Consider the following 12416-nt stretch of genomic DNA (forward strand, 5'->3'; position numbering starts at 1 on the left):
TACCTGGTTGGAAGACTTGCAAATACATCCTTTCCTTTAAAGAGTGCTTCTATGCTATAAAGCCAAGGTATCTTAAAACTATCGGAGACGCTCTTCGATGCACGTTTGAACTCTACCTCATTGACCACCATTTTGAGAATTTAGCTCCAACGAAATATGAGCCACGCAAATTTTAGTCAGCGTAGATCACTTAATAATGTATGCTCCTCTCCGATTCTTTTCGGAGAGCGGGCGGCTATACACAGGCTATTGATAATATCGTTCTGCCAGTTTTATATTCAGCCGCCTTCTTGGAATTTGAATTTTTTGAAAAGTTGACAACTTTTCCTGAATTCTTTATATATTATTTATCCCATTTTCGTATTTACACCATATTTTGTGCGCTATCTGAATACAAATATTTTTCATCAACGAAACTTAGAGCATTGTACTTTTGATTTAACTTGACTGAGTGTAATCGGTTTTCTCATTGATACCACTCAAAGTTCTGGCATGAAATAAGATGTTGGCAAAATCACTTCTAGAATCTCAGTATTAATGGGGTAGATAAACTGCACAATGGAAAATGCTTGTACGATTTTTAAGCTCTCGGTTAATGCGTATCACAAAACTCAATCGTTCGCTACGCTCACTCGTTCATATTCTCGTGCTTTAAAACTGTACCTGCGCAATTTCCATTGCATGGTTCCACAGGTAGCATAAAAGTATAACACTAACAATGTAACCTGTGCACTTGTTACTCGGGAGGAAAAAGTCTAAAGGAGCATTGTAGAGACCTTTCCTTTTGGGCACCAAGCTACTACCGCGATGAGGGAACGTGCAAAAAATCAAGAGAACAAAACGAAGGGGAAGCTCTTCATAACTGTTTCATCTAGCCAATTTTGGCCTTTTAACGTCATTGATGACGACAGTTGAAAATCACTCAAAACTGAAGGAAAACCACGTTAACTTCAACAGTATCAACTGTGGCAAACTATCCACTCCCTTGTCGGTTGGTTTTCTTTCTTTATTTATTACTGGTTAATTCTCGGAATTGAATTTCATTACATTTTATTCGAAAAAATGACGAACTTTTGAAAAGTTTTTAAAATAGTGTTTCAACAGATTTTCAAGAAGGATTCTTAATGTTCGTTTGGCAGGTTTTGATCTGCCGGAATTAGCGCTTGTCTTTTGCTTGCATTGTGCATTTCACACATCTCTCACACCCGAGAGGGTTTGGTGGAAAAACCGGGTTGCGGGGTGCCGGGGTCTATGGAGAACACGGGCCACCGGGGTCTGTGGAAAAGACGGGGTGACTAAATAAACTAAATAACGAAAATATCGTGTGCGAATTGCTACTCTAAAAAACACACTTTAATGGAAATTTAACTGGAACATTTGAACTGAAATCTAGCAGTAACGTATTGTGCTAGTAAGTTGGTTCCAGCGGTTGAAATACGATATATATTTAATGGAAAAAGGTTGAAAATACTGGGAGAAAACACCTAACAGTAACTAAAACAGAGATCGATCGTTTGAAAAATACGGTTGAAATAACGATTAAAGTAACATTACTATTTCATAATTCTTTTTTCCAAGTTAAAATTACAAGGAGAATTTCCATCCTAAAACCCCGCTTCAATGGGAACTTGACTGGAACATTTGAACGGGAACCCAACAATAACGTTTTCTAACATATTTATCAACAAATACTCCTCTTTGTGCTTTAGTATTCTGGATTCTGCCAGCAACTCAATTGATTTAAAACTCAAAGAAGCTTTTTCTATAAATAAGATCAAACCGGAACTCAACAAACTGGCAGCATTACAACACTTTTCTCACGTTTTGGTTTACACCTTGATGTTTGGTGTAACGCTGTAATTAGTACCCGCTTTTGTATTACGTCTTGTAATAATTCTTTTATCTACCCGGGTAGACTTTATAACTGTTCACACTTAGGAACTCATTAAACTGATGATGGCATAAGCATGCCGAAACATGTCTTTTAAAAAAGTTGTCTGTTTCCTACAGTATTAGAAAAAGTTGCCAATCAAGTTTCGTCCATCCATCGTGACTCAGATACCTAGGTTATGTCTTTAAAAAAGTTGTCTGTTTCCTAGAGTATTTTTCTAATACGTTTTTATACTATATAGATTTTTCTGATATTTTTATGATTTTCAACCTATTGATAAATAAGTTAGAAAACGTTGTTGGGTTCCCGTTGAAATGTTCCAGTTAAGTTCCCATTGAAATTCTCCCTGTAATTGAACTTGGAAAAAAGAATTATGAAATAGTCACGTTATTTTAATCGTTATTTCAACTGTATTTTGCAAACAATCGATCCTTGTTTTAGTTACTGGTAGGTGTTTTTTTTTCAAGTATTTTAGCTTATTGGCCGTTTTTATGCTAGAGACGTTAAAGTCGTCAAGACACATTTGACGTCTCAGACGTAAAAGCCGTCTGGTATAAAAACGGGACGCATAAAAGTAGACAAACTAAACGTCGGACAAAAACAAGATTTTGCTAAAAAAAGACTAGGTTCTATTATCGGAAGACACTGGGCACGAGCAAAGTCGGCACCAAATAAACGTTAACACACGAATATATGAGCAAATAAACGTGGCAGAATTGCAGCTACTCAAATTTATGTCTCAACGTCGCCTAGAAGGACAGATGAAAATATTTTTTGTGACAGAAATCAGTCTAGGAATCAGGATATTTTCTGGCGATGGACGAGGAACTAGATTTAGCCTCGGCGCATGGCTTGTTTTTTCTTGTCGACCAAGAGAGCAAGGAAGGAACAAAGTGCAGATTAACAAAGGACTCAGGGCTAAATGCGTCCAAGTTAGGGCGTCCCGTTTTTATACTAGACGCATTTAACGTCTGAGACATTAAAGTCGTCTGTTAAGTACGTCTCAACGACGCACTTAAAACAAGACGTTAAATGCGTCTGTCTTATTTCTCGTTTTTATACTCTCAGACGACTTTAACGTCTCTATCATAAAAACGGCCATTTTTCCGTCAACCTTTGTCCATTAATATATCTTGAATTTTCAACCGCTAGAACCAACTTACAAGCACAATACGTTACTGCTAGATTTCAGTTCAAATGTTCCAGTTAAGTTCCCATTAAATTAGCAATGCCCACACGTTATTTTCGTTACTTAGTTTATTTAGTCACCCCGTGTTTTCCACAGACCCCGGCACAACGTGTTTTCCACAGACCGCGGCATCGCGGCATCCCGGCACCCCACGTTCCGGCTTTTTTACCAAACCACACGAGGTAGGTGTCGCTTAGGAAGGGTTTCCTTCACTCTACGATGGTTTCATTTCGTTGGTTTTGTTTCCATGTTTTCTCGTTTTGGGTTTTAATGTATGCCGTTGTTTTGGGCGTATTTGGTCTAGAATTATTTTCTCAAAACGTTCTTTGAAAGTACTTAAGCTGGAAACAACATTCAAGTAGATTGTTAAATGGGCTATTGAACGACAGCTACATAGCTTACACTCTTAAAATTGGATTTTTGACAGCTTAGGCCCCAGTTTATGACATGTCAGCCTCGAGACAGTGAGTTAAGCCTTGTAATGGTCAGTTACGCCTTGTGACGGTGAGTTACGCCTTGTGATGGTCACTTACGCCTTGTGACGGTGAGTTACGCCATGTGATGGTGAGTTACGCCTTGGGATGGTGAGTTACGCCTTGTGACAGTGAGTTACGCCTTGTAATGGTCAGTTACGCCTTGTGACGGTCAGTTACGCCTTGTGGTGGTCAGTTACGCCTTGTGACGGTGAGTTACGCCTTGTGACGGTGAGTTACGCCTTGTGACGGTGAGTTAAGCTATGTGACGGTGAGTTACGCCTTGTGATGGTGAGTTACGCCTTGTGACGGTCAGTTACGCCTTGTGACGGTGAGTTACGCTTTGTGACGGTGAGTTACGCCTTGTGACGGTGAGTTAAGCTATGTGACGGTGAGTTACGCCTTGTGACGGTGAGTTACGCCTTGTGACGGTCAGTTACGCTTTGTGATGGTGAGTTAGGCCTTGTGACGGTGAGTTACGCCTTGTGATGGTGAATTACCCCGTCTTTCGCTGAGTTATGGATTGTGAGGGTGAGTTACGCCTTGTGACAGTGAGTTAAGCCTTGAATTACGCCCTGTGACGATCAGTTACGCCTTGTGATGGTCAGTTACGCCCTGTGACGGCGAGTTACGCGTTGTGAAGGTGAGTTATGGCTTGCCACCGTGAGTTATGCTTTGTGAAGGCACGTTAAGCCTTGTGATGATGTGTTACATATCGAGACGTTTCATCACTTTGTGTAACGGTTGCTATAAGCGCTGCTTGAAGGCAGTAAAGAGCACACGAACCCACAATAAATGACTCAACTGTATTTTAAGACTGCCCCTCGAGTTTACTCAATTGACTAACGCGCATGCGCTGAGCCTCACGGATTAATGGTATCTCGCGGGCTCAATGACCAGGAATAATGAACAGTAACGTGCCTTAGTTTTGTGTAACAACTGATGATTTTAGTTAACATTTAATTAAATGACGTGATCCTGTGTTTTAAGTTTCGTTAAATCTTTAGGCACGATGGTTGTGATAAGAAAAAGTTCTATCTCATGATCTCATCACTCTTATGCATGAACAGCGCATGCAAATTTATATTTTAAAGCGCCATTTTGTTCACACTGCCTTCATGCTCACTGTATTCGTCACTTCAATTTCCTACACCTTGCTAATCTTTCCAGAATCAAGACATGGATGCGAGACTTTCCTGGCTGGTGTTATAGCCTTGCCTTGTTTTCTATGTGCCACAATTCTTAAAGGACCCTAGTCAACCACTTTACTTTGCGCGCCCACAACTCTTCAGTTGCCATTCTGTGACTGTTAAAGTAATGTTTCATCGAACATCAAAAGGGCCAAATAATTCTGTTTTCTATGGAATTATAAGCTATCTTTATTAGAATTTCATTTTGTATGATTATTTATGTATGATTTGCTCTCCGCAACATATCATTGAGTGAAAATGGAAATTGTTGTTGGACCATCTTTTCTCGGAGTGGCAGCAAGGAGTACTGCAATTATTTAATTGTGATTCCTCGAGGACAAGAGAGCGCTAATGTATCACCGTTTCTGGAAAGTGGAGAAATAACTTCTTGAAGTACATTGCAAGGTATCACGAAAGGCGAATTCACTGTCGGCTCGATGATTTTTGATCAAATAATGTCAAGTATGTCTTCCGCTCAAGCTGACAGCACTGAACACAGCGGCGAACATTTGAATACTGATGCCTATCACAATATGTAAAACCCTTTATCTTTACGTTGGTCATTTCATTTTTTCACTGATAATAAAGCTGCGTATTGTGGAACTGAGCAAGCTTCCGTGCGACATATCTTAATTTTTCATCTGAAAAGTAAAAGACTGTAGAGGTCAGCTTGTGTTTAGTTTACAGGAAGAAAAACGTCTTGTTGGATTCAACACCCGTTTCAAGATCTGGTAAACTTGAAAACGAAGAAATTCTAGGAACGTAAAATAACAGCATTTTATCTTATGCTTCAAGTGTTTATTGCATGCGCGACATATGAACCCATCTTTCGTTTACTTTTGCTGAGACTCAGTAGTGCTTTTCATTACTTACAAGGGACCGCAAGCAACGAATTAAACTAAATGAAACTATCTCGCCTTGTTTTCATTGCCAACTGCTCGGGTGTCATAGAAACATAGGTGAGCCAATATAAATATCTCGCATTTTCTCACGATTATTTTTGGTTTGGTCAAGTCCCAAGAGTAATACATCACCAAAACTCCCGTCTGTCAACAAAAACATGGCCGTGGCTGACTAGGGTCCTTTAAATGGGACTCCGATAATTTTAACAAAAATGACTCTTTATCTGAATGAAAAATGAAGCAACATGATAAAGTCGCCTCTCCCAGGTGTGTAGAGAGTCCTGAGAAGGACTGCTGTTGGAGAACAAAGGTTTGACGAACTGGGCGGAAGCCATTTTCAAACTGATGCATTTTGTTGGCGGGTATACGCGTGTGTATGGAAGTCATGACGAGTTTAAAGGGTAAGCAGAGTAAAAGTCATAAGCGATCGTGTGACTCCAAGAAACAACCAAGAAACTAAAAACAAGGAAGCCAGAAACTTTAATGTGGTGCGGCGTCGCAACAATGGATTAGCACTGTGCTTACATCCAAGCGTAGGTTTTCCATTCACTTGAGACTTTCGTTTGAACTCCCTTGAATGCATGCAAAACTAATTCTTACAAATTATACTTCATATGATGGCGCATATTTCAGTTCAATTTAAACTATCGCTCGCCGATTGCTGTACAATGTTTAAAAGGATCTTCACTGAAAACTGAAACATTTTGAGAATAAAACGTTTTGTTCCAGGTATTTCGATATCATTTATATGGGAATGCTCTACTAATTATAATGCGAATACAATACAGAAAGAATCTTAACCCTGCATGATTTAAATTGGGTACAACACTGGGTTAGCCGATTTGGCGTATCAATCTCGTTCAAAGGATGCTAGTAATTCTATATACATTGCAACAATTCTTTCAAGCTCTGACCTTTGGTCCAAGGATTAACTCCAAGGGAGGATCAAATTAAAAATGGCCAATACGATTAGTATAAAATACGTTCAACTAGGCCAAAGGGCTCTGTCACTTCGATTGCTTTAGCCAGTGCAGCAGCACCTGAGTAACCGATTCCATTGCTAGTAAAATACAACTGTTAGCGTTCAATTGATTTTCACTACTTTAGTCAGTGCAGCTGCACCTGACTCACCGATTTCATTGTCAGAAAAATCCCAGGTTGTCAGCGTTGAATTGATTTCCACTGCTTTAGCCAGTGCAGCAGCACCTGAGTCACCAATTTCATTGCTAGACAAATCCAAGGTTGTCAGCGTTGAATTGATTTCCACTGCTTTAGCCAGTGCAGCAGCACCTGAGTCACCGATTCTATTAAAATACAACTTTGTCAGCGTTGAATTGATTTCCACTGCTTTAGCCAGTGCAGCAGCACCTGAGTCACCGATTTCATTGCAAGACAAATCCAAGGTTGTCAGCGTTGAATTGATTTCCACTGCTTTAGCGAGTGCAGCAGCACCTGAGTCACCGATTCTACTGGAATTCAAATCCAACCGTGTCAGCGTTGAATTGATTTCCACTGCTTTAGCCAGTGCAGCAGCACCTGAGTCACCGATTTCATTGTAAGACAAATCCAAGGTTGTCAGCGTTGAATTACTTCTCATTGCTTTAGCCAGTGCAGCAGCACCCGAGTCCCCGATTTCATTGTAAGACAAATCCAACGATGTCAACGTTGAATTGATTTCCACTGCTTCAGCCATTGCAGCAGCACCTGAGTCGCCGATTCCATTCCTATTCAACTTCAAGGTTGTCAGCGATGAATTGATTTCCATTGCTTTAGCTAGTGCAACAGCACCCGAGTCCCCGATTTCATTGTAAGACAAATCCAACGATGTCAACGTTGAATTGATTTCCACTGCTTTAGCCAGTGCAGCAGCACCTGGGTCACCGATTTTATTGGAATCTAAATACAACTGTGTCAGCGTTGAATTGATTTCCACTGCTTTAGCCAGTGCAGCAACACCTGAGTCACCGATTTCATTGTAAGACAAGTCCAAGGTTGTCAGCGTTGAATTGATTTCCACTGCTTTAGCCAGTGCAGCAGCACCTGAGTCACCGATTCTATTGCGAGATAAATCCAACTCTGTCAGAGTTGAACTGATTTCCACTGCTTTAGCCAGTGCAGCAGCACCTGAGTCACCGATTCCATTACAAGACAAATTCAACTATGTCAGCGTTGAATTGATTTCCACTGCTTTAGCCAGTGCAGCAGCACCTGAGTCACCGATTTTATTGAAATTCAAATCCAACTCTGTCAGCGTTGAATTGATTTCCACTGCTTTAGCCAGTGCAGCAGTACCTGAGTCACCGATTCTATTTGAAGGCAAATTCAACGTTGTCAGCGTTGAATTGATTTCCACTGCTTTAGCCAGTGCAGCAGCACCTGAGTCACCGATTACATTGTCAGACAAATTCAAGGTTGTCAGCGTTGAATTGATTTCCACTGCTTTAGCCAGTGCAGCAGCACCTGAGTCACCGATTACATTGTCAGACAAATTCAAGGTTGTCAGCGTTGAATTGATTTCCACTGCTTTAGCCAGTGCAGCAGCACCTGAGACACCGATTCCATTGTCAGACAAATGTAACTTTGTCAGCGTTGAATTAATTTCCACTGCTTTAGCCAGTGCAGCAGCACCTGTGTCACCAATTCGACCAAAAGTCAAATCCAACTCTGTCACCGTTGAGTTTGCTGCCATTGCCTGAGACAGTATACGAACGCCACTGTGATCTATTCGCTGTCCAAACGAAATACCCTGAATTTCAAGAAGCGAACCAAGAGAACGCGCCAATTCTTTTCCAAAGGTACCATGTTCTTTTTCACTTTCCTCGATACAATTCAACGCAGTCCATAGGTAGTCATCACTGTCCTCCTCATTTGATTGGTTAATTTGTCTTGCTATACTTGCAATAAGTGCCATGGCTTTTGCCTTGCACTGCTGAGCCAAGACACCACAGATAAACATAAGCACCTGTTCAAACTCGTGAAAAAACCTTGTGTCAGCAACTAAGTTATCAGGACTAATTTCCTCATTGACAAGCTGGCAACTGAGATAAAGTGCAGCAAAGAACTCCTGAAAGCTCTTGTGTAGAAACCCATAGCAGCAGCTCTGTCTTCGTTTGCTGCGTCCAGCCTGAGCCGAGAGAAATCCCAATTCAGGTATTAAGTTCCTGGTACCAGTTCGGAATGCACTGTCGTCGAAATACATCTCATCATTGAGCAAGCCATTCCACGCTATATAACCAAGATGCTTTAATTCAGCGTGGTATAATTGCGTTAGGTCGTCGTCTGTTTTTGGTAATTCTTTCTTTATCCTATACCTTCTCAGCACACACTGCACTATTTCGTGGTAAAGCAGAGTTTTACCTTCCGGCAAGTCTCCTTGGAAGTCTTCGCAAAGGAGGCAAAGAAGGGCTGTATTTAATGGATTTGCAGTTAGTCCGCTAAGGCTTTCGTCTGTGTCCAGCTTGTCCAAGAGCTTTTTCGCCAGATGGTCCTTGGTTTTGAAATATCTTCGGATAAAACCTTCAGCAGCGTCTTCAGTAAATCCTTCGACCTCTAGCAGGGTGTGACAGCATTTGCGTACTTTTATCCCAGCCTCGTGGCGAGCTGTAACCACTAAGTAACAGTTTGAGAGCATTCTCCCTATAATTATTTCTTTATACAAGGGTAAATAATCGCTTGGCAACTCATCCAATCCATCAAGTACCAGCAAAACCTTTGACTGATGGTCCCGAACGAAGGTAAAGAACTTCTCTCTTTCTTCTTTCTTTATGTCTTTCGGTAAAAGCTGGTCATCAATAGCCTCCCATAAGTCAGAGGTAATGTCTCTGCATTTCAACAACAGCAACACTTGGAAATCAGGAAACGAATCTTCAGCTTTACAGTTCTTGGCCCAGTCGTAAGCAACCTTGTTACAATAGGTTGTCTTTCCCATGCCTGGTTGTCCTTCAATCAAAACTCTTTTGGGTTGTGAATGTTCCTCGTGTGGTTTGAAGATTTCCAACATGTTCACAATGGAGTCAGTCTTTACCCCTCGTTGTTTTTTCCTGCTGACCATTTTAAGCCTGGTAAAAATGTTGTCAAGATGGAATCCAAACTCTTCGCACCACGGGAATGGTGAAAGCCATCCTTCACGATCTTTGTACAGTTCTCGAATAACGTCGACAAAGTCAGCCACTGGCCCAAAAGCATCTGAAAGAGAGAAACGCATTACTTGAAAATAAAAACGCCGTTGTTCTCCCAGCATTGAATACTTGACAATGATACTTACGCCTTAGTTCTATTAAGGTCGACTGTTCTTATAATTGATTGTGAAATATGTGAAAGTCATATATAAATTGAACTTCGGATTGTGACAACTCTAAGCGCTCTTGGATGCCTTAAATAACCGCAGGACCACCTCAACCCATCACATAGAGCATGTTAGTTGTTTCTAAATATTGCCACTTTACAAGAAGGAGCCCTGAGAAGGCAATCGCTGAGTGTATACTGAAGAAATACAGTTGTTTTGCGGAGATATAACGACGCTGCGTTATTTGATGTTTTCCAACTCGTGAATGGCTCAAGCCATATCTCCGCTCGTATTTAGGGTCTTAAGAAAAGTGATTGCCTCTCTTTTGAAAACAAGAACGTCAGCCGGTCGTGGTTACTTTTTTTTTTATTTTTTTCAAACACGCGATGATTTAGGCAAATGGTAAGTACGAAACATTAAAAAAAAATGTTTAATAAAGTTCCAGACGGCTGCAAGGAAATCGTGAAGACTGGTCGTTTTACAACAAACCAACGCTCACTTCCGCCATTTCATGTGAATCCTTTACCAACTGCTCTTTCAATTTCCATTTCAAATGAACCTCGAAAACTTTGACTGAAAATGTTTTATAGCAGACTTCGATTTAGATCGCTGATTTAAACTTTATTTTTATTCTATTAACTTTGCCAGTCAAGCTGGCAGAGCGCCACAACAGCTTGCGCCAATTACTGTGGCCCGTTTTTTACCCTCCCAACCATGATACACAACAGAAGACAGACCACAACACCGGGAACTACGTGCCCCACTCTTAGCGACAAGTGTGTGGGTTCTTCTACGTCCCACAGGATTATTGACATTGAAGGCTTGTGAGACGGGACCTCCGGCTTATCGTCCTTATCCGAGAAGACTTGAAAGTCTAACCATTTGCAGATGTAGTTACAAAGGCAGCACTTTCTCCTCAGTTATTTAAAGACCCTGAGTGTCGGTCCGGCCGGAATTAAACTCGTGACAGCCCAGTGCTCAACCAACTAAGCCATCGGTGTGCGGTTAAACGGTTAAACGGTGTTAAATGTTAAATGATGTTAAAAGATGTTAAATGTTAAATGTTAAATGGTGTTAAGTGACCATTTTGCTTTTCGTGACGAGGATTTTAACGAAAGGTATTTTAGATTTTCCATGTTTGAAGCTTCTGTAAACACTTTCGTGCATGCTTTGTGCCGCATGCACGTTTTCCTCGCATGAATTGAGATGTTAATTAAATAAACTTTGGATGGTTTTTGTCTGCAAATGTTGTAGAGATCACTTCGTGAGTATATACTAATAATTAACAATTATTCTTTGAAATCGAGGTGAATAGTGGCAGAATCTTTACCGAGATTTTAAAGAATAATTGTTAATTATTCTATAGCCCCTAACCATTAAGTGCCCTAAGCGCTTTACAATCTTTATAACTGTAATTTATTACCACACAATGTATTAATTTATAATTCAATTAACAATGTCATAAATCAATCCAAGAGCCATATTATGGCTCTTGATCAATCACAGAACTATTAAAGAAAATCCGAAAAAAATCATAATAATTAATTAAAATAAAATTAATACGTGGGTCTTAAGGACCTTCTTAAAACTACTAACACTATCAGACAACCTAATGTGTAAAGGGAGCTCATTCAGAGCCACGGGCCTGCGATAAAAAAGGCCTCATCACCATATGATTTGGTTTATGTGCGGTCCACCTGCATAAATTTATGAGAGGTTGACCTGAGTGACCTTGAGTAGGTTCTGTAGTGGAGAACATCATGGAAGATAGGATGGCGTCCAGATGATGATAAAAACATGCCGAGTGAACTGGTCAGTGGCCGGCAGCCTTTTCAACAACTTTAGACACCATCGGCAGATTTGATGTGGGACGAAAGCATCAGGCTTCTTTAGAGATGGTCTTAGCTCTGCCAGGTTCAGAGACTCAGGCATAATGCCAGTTGCAAAGCGACAAATTTGCAATACTGGTTATAATAGGAAGAAGTGTGTCAAAGCATCCATTGATAATGTGAGATGGTAATGCCACAAGGATGCATGATTTGGAGATCGATTTAGAAGCAAAAGCTTTCACCTCCTCATGAGTAACTGCGTCAAAAATACAGAGTTCAGCAAAGCACATTTCATCAGGATATGGTGTCTGGTCAACTGATGATAATGTAGCTTGCAGGTCTTCACGTATGGTAAAAATTTTGTCATGGAAAAAGTCAGCAAAATGGTTGGCCAACACATCATTGCTCGGTGCAGAGGTATAACATCTGGATGTTTTCTTCTGAAGTAACTTATTCACTGTCTCGGAGGGGACCTTTTGATCATTAGAGTGAGCCTGGATAATAGAAGTGTAGTACGATGACTTTAAATAATTAATAAGGTTGTTGACGACGCTACATTGGTACACTTAGTTTTCATGATCGATCAGTAGACTAGTAGAAAGCCATTTCCTTTGCAGGCGCCGTCTCTTTCTTTTCTCCTCTGTCACTTCAGGCTTG

At 40.6% G+C, this 12416-nt stretch overlaps 2 protein-coding genes across 13 annotated transcripts in view; both read right to left on the bottom strand.

Moving 5' to 3' along the window:
- Window positions 1–6103: 6103 nt before the first annotated feature.
- The window catches only part of LOC138029101 (NLR family CARD domain-containing protein 3-like), a 38729-nt gene continuing 32416 nt past the window's right edge, over window positions 6104–12416 (bottom strand). For 9 of the 12 annotated variants that reach the window (XM_068876795.1, XM_068876798.1, XM_068876796.1 and 6 more), the window contains one exon: window positions 6105–9830. In XM_068876795.1, the coding sequence (XP_068732896.1) occupies window positions 7804–9830 (2027 nt within the window). In that variant the 3' untranslated portion in view covers window positions 6105–7803. Of the gene's footprint in view, window positions 9831–12416 lie in introns of all 12 variants that reach the window. The other 3 variants (XM_068876805.1, XM_068876806.1, XM_068876799.1) reach the window with 3 other exon arrangements.
- LOC138030600 (NLR family CARD domain-containing protein 3-like) lies at window positions 6730–7787 on the bottom strand. The gene is made up of 2 exons (XM_068878491.1): window positions 7747–7787; window positions 6730–7699 (listed from the first exon to the last, which is right to left on the bottom strand). Exons 1-2 carry the CDS (start codon window positions 7785–7787, stop codon window positions 6730–6732), a joined length of 1011 nt encoding a protein of 336 aa, XP_068734592.1.

The sequence above is a fragment of the Montipora capricornis genome, chromosome 13 (assembly GCF_036669925.1).
Source record: "Montipora capricornis isolate CH-2021 chromosome 13, ASM3666992v2, whole genome shotgun sequence".
In the NCBI taxonomy this organism is placed as follows: Eukaryota; Metazoa; Cnidaria; class Anthozoa; order Scleractinia; family Acroporidae; genus Montipora; species Montipora capricornis.